The 26039-nt window shown below is 55.0% G+C and overlaps 1 protein-coding gene across 2 annotated transcripts in view; it reads right to left on the minus strand.

Annotated features, from left to right (window-relative positions):
* ARSG (arylsulfatase G) overlaps positions 1-26039 on the minus strand; it is a 94490-nt gene that overhangs the window by 4275 nt on the left and 64176 nt on the right. The window contains exons 7-12 of one of the 2 annotated variants that reach the window (XM_080682290.1): positions 24581-24762; positions 22646-22726; positions 12143-12251; positions 7700-7820; positions 7449-7613; positions 3259-3349 (exon numbers count right to left, since the gene is read on the minus strand). In XM_080682290.1, the coding sequence (XP_080538416.1) occupies positions 3259-3349; positions 7449-7613; positions 7700-7820; positions 12143-12251; positions 22646-22726; positions 24581-24762 (749 nt within the window). The remainder of the gene's footprint in view (positions 1-3258; positions 3350-7448; positions 7614-7699; positions 7821-12142; positions 12252-22645; positions 22727-24580; positions 24763-26039) is intronic. The other variant, XM_080682291.1, reaches the window with a different exon arrangement.

Here is a 26039-nt window from a genome sequence, read left to right on the forward strand (position 1 = left end):
ATCACTCCATGCGAACAAGTAAAAAGCTGGACCAACTGAAATGGCCGCCACCTTTCTGAGAGCTGTCGGAGAAGAAACGTCACAGGCACACCGCCACCCCCCCGCCCCACCCCAATGGAGGATGCAGATGAGCGAAGAGAACTCGCCCACACCAGAGCAGACCAGTTGCCTTTTTCAGGCCACTCCTAGTTCATGACCATAAAATCACCCCCTCCTCATAGGACACACATCTTTCTCCACGAACGGACGTCCACTGCATTCTTGGGAGCTTACCCGAGCCCAGCTGTGAATGAGTGGGGTGCAGATGTCCCGGGGGCCAGGGGGAGGCATCCGAGCATGGCCCTGTTTCAGCCCATCTGCTGGGCTGTCGGTGGCCCCCACCCCGACCCTGCTGGGAGTTGGTGACTCCTCAGAACAGACGGCCCCCGGGTGTTAGGGTTCCTGTCTGACGGGGATCACTTTAAACAGCCCCGTGACTTCACGGTCACACTTCTGATCCCAACCCTGTGGTGCTGAGGGCCCTCTGGCAGGGCTCTCCCTTCGGAAATGAACTCGGCCTGGGGAAGCCGTGCCTCTGAGATAATGTAATGTAAGGACTGTAATCTAGACACGTTCCATCTGAGAGCGTTAACAGTCATCGACTGGTGTGCGTTTTAGGGTTTGGGGGATCCAAGACGGTTGTGGCGTTTTTAATATCCTCCAAGCGATGAACTCATAGAGCTTGTTTTCATGACACGCTCTCTCCGGGGTTCCTTATCGACACTCCGGGAAAATCATGTTTGTTCTGTTTTATATAATTCTTTGGGAAGTTCCAACATGAATTAACTGAACCAAATTGGAATCTGCAGCAGGTCCCAGATTTTGGTGGGGTTAGGGGTTTTTTGGGGGTTTGTTTTTCATTCATTAAAAAAAAAAAGTTAATGTTCCTTCTGGATGCAAGACACTGTCTACGCACATCAAGATAACAAAGATGAAAGGGCTTACAGAGCTCGGGGCGCAGAGAGCTTGAAACTAGTCAGGGGAGCCTGGCTGGTCTGGCTCGCACTGAGCAGTGACCCACGCACCAGGAGGTGACCAGCTGGATTCCTGGTCAGAGCACACGCCTGGGTTGTGGGCTCGATTCCCAGCAGGGGGCCTGCAAGAAGGAGGCAGCCTATGGATGTTTCTCCCTCACTGATGTTTCTTTCTCTCTCACTCTCCCTTCCTCTCTCTGAAAAAACAAAACAAACAACTAGCAAGGGAAATAAAGCACGCACCTAAATGACGGGCATATAGGTGAGAAAAGAGTGAAAATAGGGAATATATAAAATGGAGCCACTTGAACCAAACTGCTAAAATTAACATGATGAAGGCGGAGGCATGAAGGACAGATATGTTCTTGTTGCAAGGAGCCTGGGCATTGGAATGTTTTGAACGTTCCAGTCCTGCCTCAAAGCCTGGCTGTGCGTCTCCACCGGACATCTGACTGACAGTGGTCTTGGACGAATCCTCAGCACGCAGGACGGATCATTCTTATGAATGTACTTCTTACTGTAAGAACCCTTCACTTTTCTTTCTCCTTTGGAACACGTCTGGGTTTTTGCCTAGCTATGTCCCCAGTTTGCAAACTCTGAGACCCTTAAATGAATAAATCTGTACCACTTATTTCTAACAAAGCCTGCGGTCTCTTTCTGAGTCTGTTTGAGAATGTGATAAACATCAGATTTCTCCAGATCTTACACTGCTAGGAAGATGAAAGTTTTATGTTTTATTGATTTCAGAGAGGAAGAGAGAGGTCTCTCTTGATCAGCTGCCTCCTGCACACCCCACACCAGGGATGGAGCCCGCAACCCGGGCATGTGCTCTGATCAGGAATCAAACCGTGACCTCCTGGTTCCTAAGTTGACGCTAAGCCACTGAGCCGTGCATGCCGCCGGGGCGAGAGGGAGTTTTAGGATCGAGGTGGTATTTGGTTTGAGGCCTTAAAAGTTGAATTGGCCAAAACCGGTTTGGCTCAGTGGATAGAGCGTCAGCCTGCGGACTGAAGGGTCCCGTGTTCGATTCCGGTCAAGGGCATGTACCTTGGTTGCGGGCACATCCCCAGTGGGTGGTGTGCAGGAGGCAGCTGATCGATGTTTCTCTCTCATCGATGTTTCTAGCTCTCTATCCCACTCCCTTCCTCTCTGTAAAATATCAATAAAATATATTTAAAAAAAAAAAAGTTGAATTGAATATGGAGGCGGAGGCCGTGGCCCTCGGAGAAAACAGGAAGGGAGAGGGACCCAGGAGGCAGGGGTCTGAATGCAATGGGCAGCAAGAAGCCCTGGGAGGCTCTGAGGAGCATCCTAATCCGGTGTCACCTTTCTGAAGCACCCACTGAAGGTGGCCACCCAGACTGCTGTCCGTTTGCGAAACCGACCTCCAAACTGTTTTCCGGAGGTCTCTTGTCAAGTGAATTACGCTGTCAAGTATCTCTGAGCTTCCCCTTACCGTTCACCCCAACGGGCGCCTAAAGCGTAACAGTGCCACGTGTGGAACAGAACAGAGAGAACCACAGGCCAAGGCGGAGTCCCTGGTGCGAAGCCACATCACCAGTCCCGACTCCACCTTCACTCACGGCCGGTGCAGCCGCTCCCAGGAGTGGGGTTTTAAACCCATCGGTCCGAAGGTCTTATCAGTCCTCGTGAGGTACTCTGCAGGAGAACCCCGCCCCCACCTCACCGCTATTCCTTCCCTCCCAAAAAAGACGACTGTCCTAAAAGTAATCCTTTCTTTTCTTTTTCTAATAACGCCCCGCCCCACCCTTCTGCCTATAAAACCTTCCCTTCTGTACACCGCCCCGCCCCCCCCCCCCCACCCCTCCCAGAGCGCCCTTCTATTTGTTAGATGGGCTCAGTTCGTGAATCACTTAATAAAGCCAAATCACTCTCCAGACGTACTCGGTAGGTATTCTGTTAACAAACGACATGGTCTTCAAGCGAAAAGCACTATAGCACTATGCACTGTGCCGAACAGCTCTGAGCTTGCTGCAAGTGCAATAGCAGAAAGACCTTGTTCGCTGCGTGTGATGGGTGCAGAGCACCTGTGCCGGTCCCTTGGGTGCTGGGACCTTCTGCTGGGCCCAGGCTTTGGATGGGAGGGTTGGGGGGATGGGGGTGGAAGCACTTCCCAAGGAGGGCCACCCACACTCATTCCTGCAGGCCTGAGTGAGAGTCCCAATGGGGCAGGGGCCGGGGCCACCCTCAGGCCTGCGGGCGGGCGGGCACCTCCCTAACTCACCGGTGACGTAGAAGGCCTTGTAACGCTCCAGGCGGACAGTCTGCAGGGCTCCGTACTCTCCCGCTGCCCCACTGTTGGGGTGAAACAGCGCCTGCAGAAGGGTGGCGGGGCTCACTCCTAAGAAAACCAGGCTCTCTCCTCTCGTCCCCCCAGCCCCACATCGAGGTACGTTAGTCTGCGCCATGCCTCCCTGCTTCAGGTTGTGTTTTGTTGGTTAATTCATTTTGCTCATTAGATTCCACAAATAAGTGAGATCGTGTGATACTTGTCTTTCTCAGTATATACCTGTATGCATGGCCCACAGACATGGGCAATAGGGTAGTGAAGACCTGGGGGGGGGGCTGGGCGGGGGGGTAAAAGGGGAGGGGAATGGGAGATATCTGTAATACTATCAACAATAAAAAATATATTTAGAAAGAAAACCAGGCTAGAGGCTCCCTGGGAAGCTAGCGGGTCCCCCTGCCCCCCCCCCCCCCCCCCCGCCGCGCTGCCCCAACACACACACTTCCCTCACCCCCCTGCCCCCCCCGCCCCAAACGCTGACAGACACCGGCCCGAAGTCCACACCAGCCCTGTCCTGGGTGCCTCCGGGAACAATCAGAGTGGGTCACAGCTCTGGCCAGACTCCTGGGCCCAGCACCAGCGGCAGGGCCCCCAGCACAGTGAGCCTGAAAGGAACCTTGTCCAAAAACTGAGAATTTCAAGATGACCACAGCAAGTGCACTCTAAACCCAGCCAGGCCCTTCTGAGAGAGGGGCTCCGCGTGTGCGCACGGCTCACGCGCTGGAGGCTGGCCCCACCCGCTCCACCGCCAGGTGCCCACGGGCCTGGGAACCCGCCCGCTTCACAGGGACGCCGGGGGCCTCTGGCACAGGTGACCCTCAGGTTCCTGCACAACAGCTTCTCCAGCGGCCAGGCCATCTTCTCACTGTCGCCTGAGCCCGGGCGGCCCGGGAGGCACCTTGCGAGACTCTCCCAGTGATTCCTCCAGGAATGGGCGCCCCTGCCCTCTGAACGGAGCCTCAGTCCTACTCCACCCGGACCGAGGGGCCCCTTCCTCTGCAGGTCCAGCGGAAAGAATCCCTACGGCCTGGAAACACCTACATCGGGGATCCCCAGGGCAGGATCTGGTAGGAAATCAGTGGCCAGCGTCCTTGGTAGGCTGGTGGGTTTGGGCTGGAAGTGGGAGACCGCCCTGGTATGAATCATGACCAATATACATCACTGGGAAGGCGCTTCTGTGATTCAAAGTTTCCATGGGGCAAAAAAAAAAAAAAAAAAAAAATCAGAACCATCTGTTGGAGCAGTAAACAGCTGTCCCCCAAGTTCCCCGGCCCCGGAGGATGCCGAGGGCGGGGCCCCCCCACACCTGCCTTTTCCATGCCGTGCTCTCGTGACAACCTCTGTGGTTCCCCAGGCAGCGTGATGACAACGGTTCCTTCCAAACAGGAAAAGAAGTCGTAACTCAAAACCCTCGCTTCTTCCAGGCCCGCAGGAAGCCAAGCCTCTCGCCGCAGGAGGCTGTGTGGTTTCCTCCTGGGGAAGGCAGGAAGCGGGAGGCTTGGAAAACCTTCTGTCAACTGATCGATGATGCGCTCCCACATCCAGGAGATGGGAGTCGAGTCTGCTGGTTCCAATCACGGGCGGGCGCTGCGTCTCGGTCGCAGAAATGCCACCGTGTGGGCTGGGATGTTTGTGTGACGTTACCAGAGGCAACCTCCACAGCCCCAGAGGATGCTGACTGGGGGGCGGCTCACTGAGAAACCTGGCTGGATTTCAGAGAGCTTGTCTATGCCTCCCCCCTGCCCCCTTGGAGCTGACTGATTGTGTTCTTGTTTCTATCAACACTGGAAGGAGGTTGGCAAGCGGACCCATGAATCACAGCTGAAGGAAGACATTTTCTCTCGGAGGGCGCCTGGTCCAAACGGCGAAGATGAGACCACCTCCCGAAAGCACGCTGCACCTCCGTGGCTGCCTTTCCCTCCTGCTGGCTTCGCTTTATTTTGTTTTGTGTCTAAGCACGCGAGCGCCGCCTTGTCCTCGATCGGGAAGGCCGGTGCCTCTGTCGCACCCCTAGGAGGCCCTCCTATCCCACAGGATGGGGGTGCACAGTTCTTCCTCCAAAGTGGTCAGCCCTTCGCCAGCCACTCTGGATGGTGTCCTGCACCACTAGGGGCCTCCCTAAGAGAAGTGACGGGTAAGTACAAAGTGGGGGTTTGGTGCCAGGCTGTGCCCCCTCCCCTGCCTGGCTCTCCTCCGTCTCCCTCCCTGGGGTTGCCCTCTCTGCCAAGACACGGACAGACGTATCAAGACCAGAAGCAGGAGGCTCAGCAAGTGCAAGAGCATGGCGGCCGCTGCCTTTGGTTTTGAGCATCACATCACAGGGTCCCCAGCTGCCCGTGAGAAGACCATTTAGTAGGAAACCCAATCGCCCATTAACCTGCCTTTACACCTCTTGGCAAAGGACCTGGAGAGGGTGCCAAAAAGTAAGTGGCTCTAGGTCACTTCATTTGCAAAACAGGGAAGAACCCGCTGCTGAGCTATATTTGCATATTGTACTGAGATGACCAGGAGTTCCTTTGAGCTTCCTGAAACCTGGATGGTTTTCTTCTAACCCAACACCCATTAGGATTGTTGTAAGCCCGGGACATACCTATCGGTGGACACAATCAAATGGTGCTTATTTTAAAACACATATGACATGCATGTACACGCATGTACATGTACATGCACAATGTATACCTATATAATCATAGTTTTACCCCCTGGCCTCCCTTCAGCAAATTAGAGATGGTTTAGTGTAGTGTCTTTAGTAGCTGATCAGAGAAATCCAAGGCCAAATTCGGACCAGGGCCAACAACGCCCTATGTGGCTCTCCATGAAGGTCCTCACTGCGGCCGAGACCTGGTGCCCTGAGAGGCGGGGTGGCCACAGGTGTATGCCCCTGTGCGTTCGCTCATGCAGATGACAGCGGCAGCACCTGGCGGGGGTTTCCAGGGGGCCCTGGGGTGGGTCAGGGGGCAGATCCGCCTGCCTGAGCTACGTAGCCACATGGACGTTCCCACGAAAGCCCAGTCGGCGCTGTGGTCTGTCTCGGGTCCTCGGGGCTGAGCCCTGAGAAGGGGCCTCGCGAGCCTGCAGACTTGAGAAAGAGAGCGCGCGTTCGCCCCTTTGGGCACGGAAGTGAGTGCCAAGGAGCTGGCTCCACAGGCCCCGACCACATCAAGGAGACCACAGTCCTTGAAGCACTTCCTGGTGACTCCAATGATTGTTAGTTGCCATGGTGATGCACACTCAGGAGCATCTCCCCGACATCCTGAATCGGCCGCCAGGGTCACGTACTGCGACTCCTGCCTTCCTGCCTCTGGCGGCTCAGGAGCAGGGCGTGGCCTGGGAGCGGGAGCGCCTGCTGCTCCAGAGGGTCGGGTGTTCCGGAGAGAAGCGGTAGTTCTCGAGGGGTGCGGGGCGGGGGGAGTACATGCCAGGCATCATCTGACAAACCCCAGGCACAAGTGAGTGTTCACAGAAGCCCAGCGTGGGGCTTGCTGGGGCCGGCCATGGGGAAGGGCAGCTGCAGTAGCTGCCACAGCACATTTGAGCGGCATCTGAGTCACTTCCACGCGGCCCTCGGTAAAGACATAAATAAAAACAGACGCTTTGAAGTGCGGCCTCTAGCTGAGAAGCCCTGTGCTCACAGAGCCTCGCAAAGGGGTTCCGGTCCCTCCATCCTCCTCCCTCCTCCCACTTCCTCTTCCCCTTTGGGCAAAAGGAAAACTGGGAAATGACAGGGACAGGCCATCAGGCCCAGCACTTTCTGGTGGTGCCTCAGAGCATCTGAGGAGAGGACACCAGGCCCTGGCTGGTGTGGCTCAGTGGATAGAGCGCCAGCCTGCAGACTGAAGGGTCCCGGGTGCAATTCCAGTCAAGGGCACATGCCCGGGTTGCAGGCTCCACCCCCAATAGGGGGCATACAGGAGGCAGCCGATCGATGATTCTCTCTCATCACTGATGTTTCTATCTTTTCCTCCCTCTCCCTTCCTCTCTGAAATCAATAAATATATTAAGAGAAAGAGAGAGAAATGAACACCAGGTGCTGGGTCCCACAGCCCCGAGCTAGTGTGGGGGCTGCAGACCCTCACGCTGGGCCTCCAGGAGCCAGGGTCTGTCCCTGCCATGCAACGTGCACCCACCTCGGCCAAACGGTTAGACTCAAATCTGACGGACATTCCGGGCTGATTATAGGGAAGAGGAGGAAGGGAGAGGAAAGAGAGGTTCATCTCAGAGGAGTCGCCCTCAGGGTTTCTCAAACTGGATCTAGAGTGGCCAGCCGCTTGCCTGCCTCTCCTGAGGGGGCTCTGTTTGCACAAAGGCGAACAGGCCCCGGGTGAGGCGGCAGGTCCACCCCGAAGAGCCGGGCGGGGTACATATCTCCTTCACTTACCCTGTGCCCAGTCTGCGATCCGCCAAAGAGCACGTCGGAGGCATCCAGACCGTCGAAGTGGCGGCCTCGGGGCAGGCGGGCACCGGCCAGGGCCACCACGGTGGGGAAGATGTCCATCACGCTGCAGGAGGATCAGACAGACAGCCTTGGCCCTGGCTGGTCCCAGACTCGCACTGGCCATGCTGTGGTCAAGACCCACCCGCCAACCGAGGCAGCGGTCATGAACCGAGGCAGCACCGGCAACCGAGGCAGCCGTGGTTACTGTTGGAGTGGACCTGGTTAATGTGATCTTTTAAAACTCGTGGTACAATTTTACTCCACTACAGGGCACCCCCTCGCCCTGCGTCCAGCCTGCTATGCTCACGGCGCTGGGAGCAGCTCTCCAGCAGGAGCACGTGGGCTGCCCTTTCCACAGAGCTGTTGACCCGCAGGCCCAGGCCACCGAGCGTCTGTGGGACCGATTGGCAGAAGGCGGGGGGTAGGGCCAACGGGAGGCCGGACTCCCCCAGAAAGAGGCTCTGGCTGGCCAGGGACTGGGCCCTGCTCAACTTGAGGCTCACTCCTGCCACTTCCCCACTGGGTGCCTGGAGGGCGGTGTCTGCCCTCCAAAGGGGCTGGAGGTGGGACCTGCCAAGAGGCCCCTCTTCCCTCTGCCCACCTCCGCCTCTGCCTCCGCCTCCTCCCCAGAACTCTGCCCGCCACCCAGGGCAGAGTCTCTCCTTGGACTCGGTACAGAGTGTTTCTGCTCTGCCTTCTGCTTTCACAGGCCATGGAGCTGGTGGCTTCTCTCCTGAGAGACGTGCTCCGGGAGCTGGCACCCCACAGCCGTGCCACGCCACACAGCGCCGAGAAAGCCTCTGCAGAGTACAGCACGGCCCAGGACCCTGTCCACAGGCCACAGCCACGCCAGCACGCAGCACCGGTGCCTTAAGGAAAGGGTGCGGATGGGGCTGTTCGCCCGGGCTGAGTCGAATGTGTGCTCTCGAGGGTGGCACAGATGAGCCAAATCTGTGAGCAAGAGAAGCAGGAGGTGCTGGCTTGTGGGATGCACGGACACTTTCTTTTTCCATCTCATGTCCCCTCTATCAGGCTCAGTTTCCTCATTACACAGCACTAAGTCGATGGTCTCGGACCCCCAGTGTCTTCGGGATTCCCGGGGCCTCGGCGAGTCCTAGCCCACCCAGAGCAGAGAGAACGCTGGCCCGTAGTCCTTGCTCACGTGGCGAAGGGCGCCAAGCCCAGGTCCCCCTGGAAGAGGGAGGTCGTCCCGGACACAGATGGTCCCGGGGCCTCCCTGCCGGGCGTGGATGTGGAGGACCAAAGGGGCCCCGGCTGCCCCGAACTTCACACCTCACCCGGGAAGTCGGTCCTGGGAGACTGAAACCCCTGAAGAAAGAGACAACAACCGGGCATCTCCAGGCTCCTGCAGTTCGTTGTGCTACTCGGGGAGGCGCTGGCAGGGCCACACTCCGATCCCGAGGGACCTGGGTACCGTCCCCCCCAGGCCTGTCCTCCACACAGAATATCCCAGGCACCTCTCACACATGTGGGCGTTCAGGTGAACAGAGTGCACAGCACACCATCTTCTTCTACCGAAAAGGTCTTCGTTTTTCTTTCTTCCGGTTTTAAAAGAAAATGAAAATGTCAAGCGTTCCCCAAGTCTCCTGGCCCCTGCCACTGCGCCTCCTGGGCCTGAGGGAGAGGGAGACCCCGCCCCGGTTTTCGGGGGACAAAACCCCACCTCCATGGCCCCTGGGGACCAGAGGGCAGCCAGGAGCCTGCTCGCGGGAGAGGCGAGGTTGCTCTGCACCTTGACAAAAGGCTGCCCTCCGTCCAGGCGGGCAGGGACCCTTTGCAGGTGCTACTGCCCGTCTGGACACATTTTCCTTCTTCTTACTCCGGCCTCGGCCAGCCCAAGGCGCCGGAGGCTGTCCGGAGGAAGTGTGCGTGTTCGCGTTCTTATCCAAGGAGCTGCCAAGGAGCCCGGGTGTGGAGACGGGTGATGGAGAGAAGAATGCAGGGGCTGAAGGGCTGCAAGCAGGATCCGTGCTGCTGGGAACCGGGGTGCCAGGCTGGGCTGGGCTGAGTGCATCGCAGGGCAAAGGCAGCAGGTGGGGAGGGACGGGGTTTCCTAGAAGCTGGGACATTTTATCTGGGAAAACGGAGGATGTGATCTGAAGACGGGAAGTGAGAAGGGTGAGGGGTTGCTCGGGAAGGACTGGGGGTGCGTGGGACTGGACACGGAGCGGTGGGGACAGAGCAGAACTCCCTTCAGACCGTGGAAGGGTGGGAAGTGTCCCTAGGATGTGGGGAGCAGTGTTTCGGCGTTCTGTGGCAAGTTTCTTCCTGCATTGTCATTCCCTCTCGTTTCCCCACCCCTCCCTGGCCTTAGACCCCTGCAGAGGGTGGAGGGGCCACAGCTGCCCCGGAGCATCCTCAGAGCCCAACAGTGAAGGTGCAGGCTCATTACAGAGCCCAGCGTGGCGAGGTGGGGGTGGCGCCGCCTCGTCTCCCCACTGCTGCGCACACTTCCTCAGGGCCGGCCACCTGGATGCAGGGGAAGCGATGCTGGCCTTATCCAGATCTACGTCCTCCGAGCAGTGATGTAATGGGGATAAGCACCCCGGGTGGAAGGGCGGGGCGCCCAAGAACAGGACGTGTTAGTGCCACTCTCCCGAGCGAACCAAGGGACAGGCAGCCGGCACGCCTTGGCCAATCCTGGCAGCAAGGGTGCTCCCCGCAAGTGTGCCTGGATTCCCGTGGGAAAACACGAGGGTGGAGTCCATGGAGACACACTGTCCTGCTACAATCGAGACGGATCTGACACCAAACACTATCCCACGAGGGGCTGCTCGAGTCCAGGGTGCTGTCCCGGTAAAAGTTCCCGGTGCCTCAGCAAGCGGCACCTGTACCGAGTCTCACTCCGGTAGCCCCCAAGCTGTCCCCTAAGCCACTGTCGCCTCTGCGGCCCGAGATGGTCAACAAGCTGATGCGATTCCGCCACCATCAGCGCCGAGGTGGATCCAGGTGTAAACACCGCTCCCGAGGGAGAAGCCGTGCTTGGCTTCGGTGATGTAACGCGAGATGGCCGGGTTGTTTGTGCGTGTGCAGGCCGGCCTGTGAGCACTCGGCCCGGCTGCGCGCACCACGTGGGCCCCATAAAAAGCAGCCCGCCTGGCGCTCTGCCGGGCCAGCTGACAGCACGGGACTCCAGGCCTCCTGACTGTGCGGGGCTGACCCAGAGTCCTGGGGCCCAGGGCCGCCAGAGCCGCCAGGGCCGGGGCTCCCGCTCCCTACGCCGGGCATCGGAGCTGTTTACCCGTCCTCCGGGGCCGTGCAGCCTGCTTTCCTCTACTAACGCCGTGTTCCCTTGTCCGGTACCCACTCGGCTCATGATGAAGAACCTGTGGAAATAAATTAGCCTCCAAGCAGACCCAATCCTCCGGGCACGTGTGCGGGCACCGGCTTCCACCACGGGCCCCGCTGTCAGGGAACACAGGCAGAGCCCTGTCTGAATGAGCGAGCCGTCCCCGCGATGGGTACGCTGCACGGCACTGCGTTCCGATGGCCTCCCGGATCTGCCCCAATAAGGAGCTAAGAGCGCTGGCAAGATGTCACAGTCCCGCTGCCCTTCTAACAGAGGACGCACCCAGGGGCCCGCTCCTGGCAGAAGCTTCGTTGCCAGAAGTAGGAAGTGCCCTCACCAAGGGTTCATTCCCTCCGCTCCAGCCTGGGGGCCCCGTCCCCTCCCCTGGCCCCTCCAGGGCACGTGGACATCTACACTCCTTTCTTGGGGCCATGTGATTGCCCGTGAAGGGCTGGCTTCCCACAGCACCCCTGGGACACCTGCCCCCCTCATCACTACAGCTCCGACGAGGATTCTTCCCGCCAGGTGAGGCCAGGGCAGAAGGGAGAGGCTGTTCTGTTCGGCAGACACACCACCCGGACTCAGCGCCCCAGGCCACGAACCCGCCCAGTGCTCCCTTCACCCAGACCAGTGGTCGGCAAACTGCGGCTCGCGAGCCACATGCGGCTCTTTGGCCCCTTGAGTGTGGCTCTTCCACAAAATACCACGACCTGGGCGAGTCTATTTTGAAGAAGTGGCGTTAGAACAAGTTTAAGTTTAAAAATTTTGGCTCTCAAAAGAAATTTCAGTCGTTGTCCTGTTGATATTTGGTTCCGTTGACTAATGAGTTTGCCGACCACTGACCCAGACGTTAACCCAGACGGCGTGAGAAGACCCCACCGCGCTGCTGCCCGAACCGGCACGTGGAACGGCGGACGGCAGGCCCAGGCTGCTCCCATGGGAGCTTCGGGGCTTCCTGGGGACACCTGGCAGGGGCAGGTGGGAGGAGGTCTCTCCTCCCGAGGTCCCTCACCACTCGAGCCCTGTGATTTCCTGGCGGTAAACCCCAGCGCGTCAAGGTCACGCGGGTCTCCTACCTTAACAAGGCGGCGCTGGTGACATTGCCAGGGACTCTGCCAGGCCAGTACGCCACCGCCGGGACCCGGTGGCCTCCTTCCCAGGTGGTCTGCTTGGCTGGGCTCCCCCCTGGAAAGGAGGGGGCAGTTGGTGCTTTGACAGGGGACTCCGGGCTCCCCCGCACAGCCGCCCTCTGGGACAACGGTCCCTCCCTAGGGGGGCCCGCCAGGAGCCTCTGAGAACACAACAGTAACCAGCTATTTTTTTTTTATAATATATATTTTTAATCCTCACCCAAGGACATTTTCCCATTGACTTTTAGAGAGAGTGGAAAAGAGGGAAAGACAGAGAGAAACACATCCATTGGTTGCCTCCTGCACGAGCTCTGATCAGGGCCCGGGCTGGGGAGGAGCCTGCAACCGAGGGACGTGCCCTTGGCCAGAATCAAACCCGGGACCCTTCAGTCCATAGGCTGATGCTCTACCCACTGAGCCAAACTGGCTAGGGCATAACCAGCTATTTTTATTCAGGTGGTTAATATTTTTCAATAGGTGCTTCCGTTTTACTGGACTCAACATATGTAAGGAGTTGCCTCAGTCCCTCCCTATTAAGTCAGGTCACTTCATTTCCTTCACGACACTTTTCACGCTTCACACCGTCTGGTTTATGGCTGATTGTGTGAATCCACACCATGAGACTTCATGTCTCCTGGGCCCAAGACACGGGTACTTAACGAATATCCATTAAAGTAAGTGCATCTGTCTTCCTACTGATTACAATGTGATCGTTTAGGATGAAAAAATACAATTGGCCTGGCCGCAGCAGCTCAGTGATTGAACGTCGACCTATGAACCAGGAGGTCAAGGTTCGATCGCTGGTCAGGGCACGTGCCTGGGTTGTGGGCTCAGTCCCCAGTGCGGGGTGTGCAGGAGGCAGCCTGTCAATGATTCTCATCATTGATGTTTCTATTTCTCTCTCCCTCTCCCTTCCTCTCTGAAATCAATTTAAAAAATGTATTTTAAAAAATACAGTTGTTTGAAGAGAGGCAAAGCAGAACATTCCCCAGCTATGTGATCTGCCCAACGCCCAACGACGGGTCTGGCCCGGATTTTACTGTTGTCTTTGCTTTGTTTTTCCTTGAATTCATGAGTTGTTCTGATGTCGTGGAGACGCATTAGTAACAGCTCCGACCTCTGGCCTCTCAGGAGGAGGCAAGAGCAATCTCTGTGCAATCTATGAATTTCCACTTTGGTAACGAAAGGATTTCTTTTTGTGTCCGCCAAGGCCAAAGTGACCACCAGTTTAATGATGACTGGCGGGCTGGAAGAGATGAGGTCATGTTTGATGGAAACATCCTGAATACATGTTGCCTTGAGCTAACCATGACCTCCCCACTCCCACACACACCCCACCCGCATCCTGGCTGAGCCAGGGATTCCACAACGTTAGCGTGTGGAAAGCCCTGCCCAAGCAGACGTGTGTGGCTCCCATGTACCGTGGTCATACAACTCCCCCGCCGGCTGGCGTGAATGTGAGAGCAATGGCGACGGGAAGGAGGTGCAACAAGACCGAGGCGTCTGCCCCGCGGCACTCACACCGGACCGTTGAGGCCCATGGTCCTGGCCCGGCACGCCACACCGGAAATGCTCGGCATTGTTGAGATTCTCTCATAGCCAGCTTTCGAGTCCCCGGAGTGTTAAAGTGACAATCAAAACACAGAACAGCTCCCCTCCTGGGGACTGTTCATGTTTAGGGGTGTGGGGCTCTCGAAACCAAGTGGCGTGCAGGCTGAAGGGGGAGCACTTTGGCCTGGCCCAAAAGGTCTCAGATAGTCTTCCGCACGAGACGCACACCTCCCACAAATACAGAGCCCACTCCCAACGACTGATGCACACGGACAGAGAATCCCGAGCCACAGGAAGCATGGAACGCACTCCCACACGGCTGCAGGTGCGTGACTGACGCCCCAGCTTAAGGCCAAAGAGCAGGCAGGCAGGTCCACGCTTGCCCGTGCAGGGCTCTGAGAGAATTCCATGCCCACGAGGGGAATTTATGTGGAAGCCGGGGGTGGGGGGGAGGATAGGGGGGACAGGTGGGTGGAACATGGAACCTGTTCATTTGCATGTCCACGATGCACACAATCCGGACAGGTCTGCTTAGCCTTTGAGGCCAGATGCTAAGGAAGGGGAGGGCTTTAGCTCCCAGAAGTGAGCCGACAGCGCTGACAGCCAACCAGAAGGCGGGCAGAGCGCTGCGCGTGGCGGGCGAGGGCCCCCAGGGTCGGCCCAGGAGCTGGTCTCCGCCTCCGGGATGTTTCTAGAACAGTGCACTGGCCCCTAATTAACAAACCTGCTAATGGGCCTCCACCACCAGGGAGTCTGCTTGTTTGCCACAAGCTTCTGTGTTGCTGTTTTCAGGCAAGGGACGGCCCTAAGTTGTTTTTCAGAGGAGAATATTTCTGTGTTTGCCTGATTTCAGCAGAGGGCTGAAAGCTGGAGGGGCTGCAAGGAGCTCAGTCAGTTATAAGATGTGTATATGCCAACCCAGTGCAGAGGTCAAAGGCTCAGAACTAAGAGGAAGCGAGAAGAGGGCTGGCTGAGCGAAGCCGCTCGGCGCATCCACTGGAGGGCCCACCCCCACTACGTCTGGCTGCACCCTGGGTTCTGGCTCTAAGAGAGAGACACGGTTCAAAATCCCAGCCACGCCCAGAGACCTCGTGCTCGAAAGCCATCTATCTGAAAAGCACCCAGGGTGTGCGCAAACAATTATAGAAGTGTACATCGCACACGGCGTGGACACCGTCTTACTCGGAATCCCAGCATCTGTGGTACTGCTGGGATGGACAGACTTACAAAATCCAACTAGCGTTTGCCATGGGTCCCCAGGGCAGTGGCGTCTGATGATCAGAATAACGTCGCTTGTTGTGATGTATCTGCACCAGCAGAGGCGGATCCCAGGGGAGCTGCCTCCGGTCCCCCAGGACTCTCCAGTGATGCGTGCTCCTACTAATGGAACCTCATTTCCAGTCAAACTACAGTAACACAACCATCTCCTGTGTACGGAGCCCTGCGTATGCACCCCTGAGCGAACCGCGGAGAGCTTTCCTGCAGGACCTCATTTAATCCTTTTGATAACCTTGAGAGCCAGGTGCTTCTTATACCCGTTTTTCAGATGAAGAAACTGAAGCTCAGAGAGGTTAAGTAATTTGCCCAAGGTCACACAGCTAGCAAATGCGAGAGCCAGGATTTGAGTCCAGGTCGAACTACACAGCCAACCCTCTCAGCCATTAACTCTTCTGGGACGGTGTGCCCACTCATCCCTGAATGCGTATTAGACTCACTAGGGGAGCATTAAAAAAGGCCCACGCCGAGGACCCTTTCCCAGAAACCGTGATTTCATTGGCCCCGGGATGCCCTCCTGGTGAAGAGCGTCCATTCCAGAAGCAGGAGGGCTGGGACACGATCAGAAAGTGGACACAATGCACTTGAAAATTAAAGGTAGCCTCGTGCTTTCAATCACGGGGATTTATATTGCCCACACCACTACACCTTGAAGACACAGGATCACGAATAGGAACCTGTAAGTTATAATAAGAACAGGTAAGTCCATAGATTAAATGTCTACAAACTTTCTGATTCCAAAACCCACTTCTCGGCGTGGATAAGCCCTCACCCCCCCCCACCGTGGCATGCACAGGGGAAGTGCTGGTTGCGTGTGGCTTTCTGTTGAGAAAAGCATGTCCCACGGTCATGAGAACGTGCTGCAATGCGCTTGCGGTTAGCTATGACGCTCATTAAGGCAGAACCTCTTACTTAAAGCAGAAACTATTTAGCCTCAGCAACGAGCGGGTAGACAGAGCCATGATTCATGGATCTGCTTCCTTGTTCTGCCCTGGCTATGGAAGTGACGTGCCTTTCCCCGTGCGTGGAGCAGGGCCGGCCACCAGGCTGCCTTGGCCCACGCTTAGGAACAGCAGTCTCTCCCCGAAGGGTCGCAGTGCCACACTGGGTCAGAAAGACCACATCTCCACAGAGGAGGACCCCGGCTTACGGAGTCCAGGGGGACTCGGGGTCAGGAGACTCCGGTGCCGGTGGTCTGAGGGCCAGTGTTTGAGGGATGTTAGCAAGGTGAGTAGGGGGCGCCGTGGGCACCGGCAGACCTGAGGTCTGGCTCCAGGGCCACGCTGCTCATTGGGTGTCCTGAGGCAGAACTCTCAACACCCCATCCGACTCAGTCTCCCCAGCCACGAAGGGCAAACATGATGGTATTTATCTCCTGGGGCTGGGCAGAAAGCTACATAAGCGAATGCATATGAAATTTGAAGCAAGAGCCTTTGGCATAGTGCCTGCCATGGAAGTGCCCAAAAAATGCCATCCAAAAGTTGAAAAACTGCCCGGCCGGCGTGGCTCAGTGGTTGAGCATTGACCTATGAACCAGGATGTCATGGTTTGATTCCCGGTCAGGGCACATGCCCGAGTTATGGCTTCAGTCCCCAGTAGGTCTTGCAGGAGGCAGCCGATCAATGATTTTCTCTAATGATCTTTCTTTCCCTCCCTCCCTCCCTCCCTCCCTCCCTTCCCCTCCCTCCCTAAAATCAATAAAAATATATTAAAAAAAAAAAAAACAACAACCGAAGATTACCTACAGAGAACAGCCGAAGTTGCCACCTGATGGCTCACGCACTGAACTGAACCCTCTGACACGTGGTTTGGCAAGGATGGTTTGGTTTTGTTTAAACTAATTTTGTATGTTTTTGGACAGGACCCAGTCTCCAGGATCCTGAATCCCTGACCAGCCCACGCCAATGACACGGATACGTGTCCCTTCGGATCCCCTGCCTGGCCTGCAAAGGCATCCGAATCTATGGCTTGGGCAGAGAACACGCCTGTGCTGAGGAGCGCACGTCCTCCAGCCTCTGAACAGCCGGCTTCCTTCCTAAATAGAAACACACGCGTGCCCTTGCCAAGGGTGCCTGGAGCCGACGGGCTTTCCAGAACCAAAGGGCAGCCAGGCCTCCGTGGGGACCGAGGAGCTGGCTGGCCTGGTGGCCTGAAGTGTGATAATGGGGGTGTTTCAAGCCTGGTGGCCAAAGGCCCGGGGACACACACAATTCAATGCCCCTGTCCCCGACCAGGGCCAGCAGCCACCCCCTTGTCCAGCTACCTCCGACTTTTCGCCACCCCTCCCCCTCCCACACTGGGCAGAAGGCCCCATGCAGAGCCCACGTCCCAGTGGGAAAGGTTATGCAACAACCTGATAGCATCAGATTACAAACAACCAAGGTCTCTTCGTGGCTGGGGATGCCAAACTCAACAGAATGTTTCCTCATCACCCAGGGGAGGAAGGAACAGCTCTGCTCTTCAAATAAAACAACAAAGCACAAGTTTCCAGACAGAGGAGCCGTCTGTTAGGGGACAAGCATGGCCCTGGTTCTGTCCCGGGAGGGAGCGGGGTCTGCTGTGGGGAGAGCGGGCAGGGCAGCTGCTCTGGGCCAGGCCTGAGCCAGGGCCGTGTGCTTGGGGTCAGCAGTGGGCAGGCACCACGCGTCCTCTTTGTTTGGGAGAAGGCGGTGCCACTTTGGGTTGCCTCCTGCCTGCTCCCCTCCCCCAGTTCGGTTTCTCCTCACCCCTGCAGGGCACAAGGCAAGCCCAGGGGAGCACCCTCACTCCTGCATGGGGTGAAGCTGTGACTCCAGAAGACACTGCCTCATCCCATCAGCTGAGCAAGGCGGCGGCGTGGCCAGGAAAGGAAAGGGAAGACCAGGAGGGGGCCTGGGGCCTGAGAGCAGGGGAAGGCAGCGCGTGCCTGACGCAGCGGGCTGGCGTTGGAGAGGAGAGAGCAGGGCTCTGGTACTGTTTGTCCTACTCCGTTGCAAAAACACTGACTGTCTTCTCTCTTTCATCTGCTCTTGAGACCGGCCCTCTTACAGCAGGATGTGCAGGCATCCCACCGACGAGGAACAGGTGGTCTAGAAGGACCCCAGCTCACCTCCCGACCTGAGCCCTGGCTACACGCCTTCCACACAGGGCTCTGCCTGGCTTCCCAGAGCCCCCAGCAGCTTTCTGGGCAGGAGGAGGAGCAAGGCTGTGGAATAGCTGACAGAAGCTGGTTTGGGGAATGAAGATGATGACGTACTAGATGTACCGGTTAATAATGCGGATTAGAGCTTAACCAGTTAATAATGCGGATTTTATAATCAAAGAAAACACGGTCATTTCAAGAGAAACATCAAAAGTGCTTTATTCAAAGTAATGTCCATCGCTAGCTACACATTTCCCCATCTTTCAGGTAATTTGTGGATACCGTCCCAATAGAACTTTTCTTGTTCTGAGGCAAACCATTCAGAGACCCAATTCTCCACTTCTTCATACGTTTTGAAGTGCTGCTCAGAAAGTGCGTGTGCCACCGATCGGAACAAGTGGTAATCTGAAGGAGCAAGGTCTGGTGAATACGGCAGGTGGGTTAATACGTCCCAGGCAAGATCTTTTAATGAGTCTTTAACTGGTTTTGAAGTGTGTGATGGTGCGTTATCATGAAGTAAAATTACTTTGCCGTGTCTTTTGGCACATTCTAGTTATTTCACAATCAAAGCGTGGTTCAAATTGATTGTTGTTGGTAGCAATCAGTATGAACGGTTTCACCTGGTTTTAGAAGCTCATAATACACCACACCTTCCTGATCCCACCAAACGCAGAGCATTGTCTTCTTTCTGAAGCTATTTGGCCTTGCAGTCGATGTTGATGGTTGACCTGGATCAACCCATGATTTTGTGCGTTTGGGATCCTCAAAATAAATTCACTTTTCATTGCCAGTCACAATTCGATGCAAAAAAGACTTTCTTTCGTGCCGTTGAAGCAACATTTTACTGATGACTTTTCCGTTTTCCATTTGTCTTTCGTTCAGTTGATGTGGCACCCATTTTCCTTCCTTTAAAATCTTTCCCATTGCTTGTAAATGATCGGAAATTGTTTGCTGAGCAACATTTAATCTTTCTGCAAGTTGTTTTTGAGTTTGACACGCATCTTCATCCAATAATGCTTGTAATTGTTGGTATTTAAACTTTTTCGTTTGACCTGGACGTTCTTTGTCTTTCACATCAAAATGATCACTTTTAAAGCATTTAAACCAGCGTTCACAAGTATCTTGAGATGGAGCATGTTCACCATAAGCTTCCCGAAGCATACGATAACTTTCAGCAGCACTTTTCTTCAAAATAAAGTAATGAATTAAAACTTCCCGCAAATGCTCTTTTTTTTGGCACAAAATTTGACATTTTTAAGCGTAAAAATATCTATGACGTTAACACCTTCAGAAAATTTGACATATGAAGTTTTGAAGCTTGCTGTCAATACAACAAAATAGCATATCTATCAAATCGCATATATATCAACATATGTGTAACTCCATCTATTGGAAAAAATCCGCATTATTAACTGGTACACCTAGTATTTAGCCCTAGGCCAAGATGGCCTTCAGGATCTCCTGAGAAAAGAAGAAAATGGATCTGCCCAGCCACACCACGAATTCAGGGGCTGTGCCTGCCACTCAGATACCACATCAGGCCTCCCTCACAAACCCCTGGCTGTCTCCTCCTCATGCTTCAAAACCAACCACTCAGGAAAGCCTTCCTGTCGCCCTCCCAGTGGACAAGAGGCCCTTGAGCGTCCTGCTATCATGGCATTCTTACCCTGCAGCAGAATGACCTGCTGATGTGTTCGCTCCCATTCTGTCCAATAGAAGTCTTTGCCATCATGCAAACGTTTTCTATTTGCACCATCCAATAGGGTAGCTGCCCGCCACATGTGGCTTCTGAGCCCTTGCAGTGTGGCTAAAGTGACCAAGGAACTGAGTTTGAATTTAAATTTGAATTCAAGTAGTCATGTGTGGCTACTGCCACAGATTTCTGGGCCCCGTCCCCAGAGTTCCTGATTCAGCAGGTCTGGGTGGGAGGCCTAAAACCTGCATTGCTAACAAGTCCTCAGATGGCGCTAATGCCACTGGTCCCAAGATCACGCCTCAACAACATCTGGTTGACATCTGGAAGTTCAAGACTTGGATGACTCTAGAATCAAGATGGTTTGGATGTGGATATTCTAGGTTGGTGGTTCTCCAAGTGGGATCCCTGGGGTAGACTATCAGCATCACCCAGATGCATCTTGGAAACGTAGCATCTCCATCGCCATCCCAGACCCACTGAGTCAGAACTTCACCACCCCTTCAAGCCAGGGCCTTTGATGACCTGTGTCCCCAGCACTGAGTTCCGGGCCCACAGCAGGTGCTCAACTGAAGGAAGGAAAAGGGCGGAGTAGGTTGCCCAGCTAGTAAGTGTGTTTCTCCTAAGGCAAGGTGCTTCCCTCAGAGAATGGGCCCCCGGCCACAACCTTCAGCTGGAATCCCTCTTCCAAAACTGCCTCCCAGGAGGGGGAAGAGACAAGATGAGGCAGGTCCTCAGGCAGGAGACCAGAGGTCAACTTTGGGGGAACAGAGAGCTCCCCACAGAGGAGCCACTTACCGACAGACCCTGTCCCCCCTCCTCCTTGGTTTCCATGCCTTCTGGATTTTCACCCTGGAGAGTTCTGATTCCAGGCTCTCCCAGGCTTTCCAACTGAGCGTGGGAGGTGGCAGCTGGCCTGCAGGTGTCCCAGGTATGGAGAGCAGGCCCTGTAACCCGCTAATGCAAACAGCCACGCCCCGCTCACACCTGCTGCTGTTCCGGGTGTCAGACACGTCGCCACCCACGTCCAGTCCTGGCACCTTTTCCTGGACCAGCTCTCCAGGAACCAGAAGTAGGTTACAGTGTTCTTGAACTGGAGAGAACCAAAGATATCAACAGAGGGAGAAACCCCAACCCTGAACGATAAAGTATCCGCTCACTGCACGGGAGAGGGGCGTGGCACCCAGCGCCCTGACTCCTAACCCCACTCTCCTGACCCGAGACGTGGCACAGTCCCGGCAGCCGCTCCCTCGTCAAGTTCTCCAGGATCTGAGCCAAGGAACACCAGGTTAAAGCTGCCAGAGAAGAAGGAACAATTGGCATGTCCCTCTCGCCCCCGGCCATGAGGGGCACAAAGGTCACAGTCCTGGGAACGACAAATATTCTGCCTGACGAATATGGGAGGGACTCTGTGTCCTTTGACCTGGACACTGGAGGCCACAGCTCAGGATCGAGCTGGACGGCAGGAAAACCCGGGCACAGGGGGTAACGCCGCCACGTCCACCTCCAAACCCCTCGGATATAAGCACCATCTAAAAAACTTACTTTAACTTTTTCGGATATAAATAATAACAGTTCATTGTGGCGGAAAAAAATCACACTTCAATCCTCCAGAGAGAATTACTGCTAATCATTGGTTACCCTTTCTTGCCTCTTTTAACAATTTTCCCAAGAACACCTATGCTTATTTTCATATAATTATCCCTTACCTATTGTTTTTGTGTGCGTTTTTTTATTAATCCTCACCTGAGGATATTTTCCCATTGACCTTTAGAGAGAGTGGAATGGAAGGGGAAATACATAGAGAGAGAAACATTGATGTGAGAGAGAGACATCGATTGGGTTGCCTCCTGCACGTGCCCCGACTGGGGCCAGGGATGAAGCCTGCAACCAAGGGACAAGCCCTTGACTGGAATCGAACCTGGGACCTTTCAGTCCGAGGGCTGACACTCTATCCACTGAGCCAAACCAGCCAGGGCCTTTTGCAACCTGCTTTTTCATGGGAAAGTACTGCATGCAAATGCTTCCAGGTCAATGGTATGCAGCATTTCACACTCCTCTATTGATAGCTACTTGGGCTACGTCCAACAAGCATCGCTGTATATGCATCATGGTGCACTTCGTCATTTATCTCTTCAGGACAAATTCTTTGAGGAGACACGGAAGCATCAGCAGGCAGGCGCCTTTTTCAGGGTCTGGTCCACACTACCGAACTGTCAGAGCAGATGGACACGGAGCTGAGAGCTGAAGGATGTTTAAACAGAGAAGGGCAGTGTGGCGTAGTGGGGAGATCGCCAGCTTTAACCGTGTGATGGTGGGCAGGCTACTTGGCCTCTCTGAGCCTCTCTCTCTTCATCTGTAAATGGAAAGGAACCTGCCTTTCAGGATTGTAAGCGTTAGAGACAATGGATACAGAAACCTCCAGTGAGCTCTGCACTACTTATCTCTTGGATGAATGAAACGAATTAATGGTTGGGTGGATGGAGGGATGACTTTTTTAAAAGGAGAGAAAGAAGGGAAAGAGAATGAGGAAGGGCAGCGGGATGAAAGAAAAGGGAGAGCACAGTCGTGGGCAGGTCCAGGGGTGGCTCGTCGGGAGAGGGTGGTCCCTGAGGGAGTCCCAGGAAGAGAGGAGAGACCAGGGTGCTCCGGGCTGAACAGAGACTCTCTTTGCCCCATCAGGTTCTCTTCTGGGATGTGGTGACTGGTGAGGACTTTGTCCCTGGTTCACAATGATGCCCTGAGGCCCGGAGACAGAATCCCATGTCCTACCCACAGCGGGACCCACCAGCCCCAGCTGAGCCCCTACCTCGAGGAACTTGCCACGATCCAGTGAAGGGACCCACGCTGCCTGCCAGCTCACATTTCTGAGCCCACGGGCCGTTGTCGCCTAAAAACCAAAAGGAGCGACATGGGAAGGTCAACAAACCGGTGGGCACTTTGGCTGAGTCTCTCTCTCTAGCCCTACATCCCTGGGCACGGCAGGGACTGGACAGAAGAGGGACCTGTAAAATCAACTAGGACCCTGCCCTTGAAGAGCTGCTGGGCTTTCAAAGAGTGGGGCTCTCCCTCCCCGAGGCGGTCCCATCTGGAGGCGCCTGCCTTGTGGACCCTGGCCTTTTATAGCTTTAGCAATCTCATCACCAATGCCATCAGCCCAGCCACTGCTTACTGAGCACCTATGATGCGCCCAGGGCTTCACACACATGATCTCATATCCTCCAACATGCTACAGACTAGACTCCATGGTTAGCTTCACTTTGCACATGAAGAGACAGAGGTGTGTAGAGATTAACCTTCTCCACAGTCGCATATGGATTCAAGTCCAGGTGTCTATGTGACTCAGCGGCAGCGCCCTGACCCCCTGCCCTCCTCGGACAGGGACCTGAGACCCACAGGGCCGTGTGGGCCTCTGAATGGCCCGCCAGTTCAGCCCCAGTCGGCCAGAAGACGGGACCTGGCGAGCTGGTGGCCAGTAGCAACCGGAGTCCCTGGGACCGGGCAGATGGTGGAGATGGAGTCTAGAACAGTCTGAGGACTACACAGGTTCGCAACGTCGAAGTTATTCATTAATTAAGCGCAATTCCCAGAGGGCCCTGATCAAGACTTAAGGCAGCCGTGGGCAAACTACGGCCTGCAGGCCAGATCCGGCCCGTTCGGCTGTTCTATCTGGCCCGCGGAGCTGAAAGAGCGGAGGGTTCTCTTGCTCTCCCCTCCGCTCCTTCACCAGCAGCAATGTTAACATGGCAACTCGGGAAACACAGCCGCAGCTCCTTCTTCTGAGTGGACGGATTTATATCCACCCATTCAGTAGAAGGAACAACCTCTCAATCTTCCAGAGGCTCCTTGTAATGCCCGCGGACGCGTCCCCCGACATCACCCTGGGAATGCGGGAATGCGTAGACACGTTATCGTGGTGATGTAGGGAGACACGCCCTTGGAGAGCACAGTATCAGAGCATTAGCTAAAAAGGAGACCAACAACACTGTTCCCACTGAAGTTGATGTTTTAAAGACCAAAAACCTTTCAACCCAGTCTACATTGCCATCTACATCTACGTCCCGGGCATAATTTGGGAGTTGCACTAAAGAAAATGTTTAATTTACTGTTTACACATTTTGTTCTTTTCTATTTGTTTTAGTTTCAAATTATTTTATTATATTTAAGTTTAATTTGAAAGGCTTTTGTACCTTTCCTTTGTTAGGCAATTTTATTTTGCCTTTGCCATCTTCAATATAAGGTATGTGTTATTGTGCTATGATTCCTCCATTTTTTGAAGTTTCAAATTATAATAATTAGTGTTTACATTCTTCTTGTTAAAATGTTTGAAATGAATAAAACTATTGAAATAATAATAAAAAAAAGACCATACCCTTTTATGTAATGATGTTTACTTTGAATTTATATTAGTTCACACAAACACTCCATCCACGCTTTTGTTCCGGCCCTGCGGTCCAGTTTAAGAACCCATTGTGGCCCTCAAGTCAAAAAGTTTGCCCACCCCTGACTTAAGGGGTTAGGGGGGTATCTGCTCTCTCTGTGCAAACCTGTCTGGGGCTCAGCCTTGGAGACCCCAAATGGACAGGTGCTTAGCATCCAACCCAACCATCACCAGTAGGGCCCCAAGTTCAGAGCGAGCCCCCTGCCCGGTGGAAGACGATCACTTGACCAGATTCAGCTCTTGGGGCGCACGTGCAGTCAGCCGTTCGCGCCCAGTTAGGCAGGCTGGGTTTCACTACCTCACCTGTAAACCAGAGGAACGTATTTCCCTTTGCCGTGTGGTCAGCTCTGTCTTTGATCTGGCCCACCAGGCTGTCCATCTCCCGGAGGCCCGCAGCGTACGGGTCTGCTGCCAGCTGGGTCCTGGTTAGGGGCACGTGCATGTGGGCCAGGCCCACGTAGAGCAGGAATGGCCTCCCACTGGCGCTGGAACAGAGAGCCAAGCGGTCACTCTCCCCTGTCTCTCCCGGGCCTCAGAGCAAAGCCCCAGAACACCTCTACCCCACGTGCTCAGGGAGTACATGTCTGTCTTCTAGAACCGTCCTAGGATATGTGGAGATAATCTGATCAGCCGGTTAAAACCTGAGAGCAGCCCTGGCCGGTTTGGCTAGGTGGTTAGAGCGTCAGCCCTCAGACCAAAGGGTCTGGGTTTAATTCCCAGTTAAGGGCATGTACCTGGGTTGCAGGCCCAATCCTGGCCCGGTCGGGGTGTGTGCAGGAAGTAACCAGTCGATGTTTCTCTCTCTCTTTCCCCTTCCTTCCCTTCCTTCCACGCTCTCTCTAAAGATCAATGGGAAAAATATCCTTGGGTGATGATTAAAAAAAAAAATTCTGCCCTAGTGCGTTTGGCTGAGTGGATAGAGCATGAGCTTGTGGACTGAAAGATCCCGGGTTCGATTCCGGTCAAGGGCACATGCCTGGGTTGCGGGCTCGATCTCCAGTAAGGGGCGTGCAGGAGGCAGCCGATCAATGATTCTCTCTCATCGTTGATGTTTCCATCTCTCACGGACCATTGTGCAGGCTGTTCCCTGCATGGGCACGTCCCGCCGAGAGAGTGAACGGGAGCTTAACTCCTGCCCACCGTCCCCTGGCCCAGCAGGCCCTGGGGCCCAGGTCAGCACCCACTCGAGGGGGCGCCTTTTTCTAATTTGCAGGGAGATGCTGCATTGCAGTGGCCTGCCGGATACAGCTGGTTGGAATGTCAGGAATCCTGCAAGCCAGTTTTAAATATGACCGACATTTAACAGGAAGTCAAACCAGCTTACAATGAGATTATATTAAAAACAAAGGTAATACGTGCTCATGATGTATCACGTCCTAATCATTCCACCGCATTTTACTGTTATCTGTGCTCGGAGGTTTACGTCCCCTGCACCCGTGTGATGGAAATACCATAGCATGGTGTGCTACTGTGCCTCCCTTCCCAACTCCACACTCAGGGACATCGCGCTGGGAGCTGAAACCAGCCCCGAGAGTGTTTATAAAGAGAGACGGGGGTGTATGCTACAAATGATGGCTTTTTTCCTCCGAGTGCCAGGTATTACACATGTAGCAGCTCACTACCACAAATGGGCTGGGGAGATGAGGGGCGTTCCCACCGCCCACTCTCTGTCTCCGTCCTCATCACTATCCTCCACATGCCCAGCCGTCATCAACGTGCTATTAGCACCCTCGGCCAGAGGCTGAAAGGGGCGTGCAGTGAT

The sequence above is a fragment of the Plecotus auritus genome (assembly GCF_963455305.1).
Source record: "Plecotus auritus genome assembly, chromosome: 7".
Taxonomy (NCBI): domain Eukaryota; kingdom Metazoa; phylum Chordata; class Mammalia; order Chiroptera; family Vespertilionidae; genus Plecotus; species Plecotus auritus.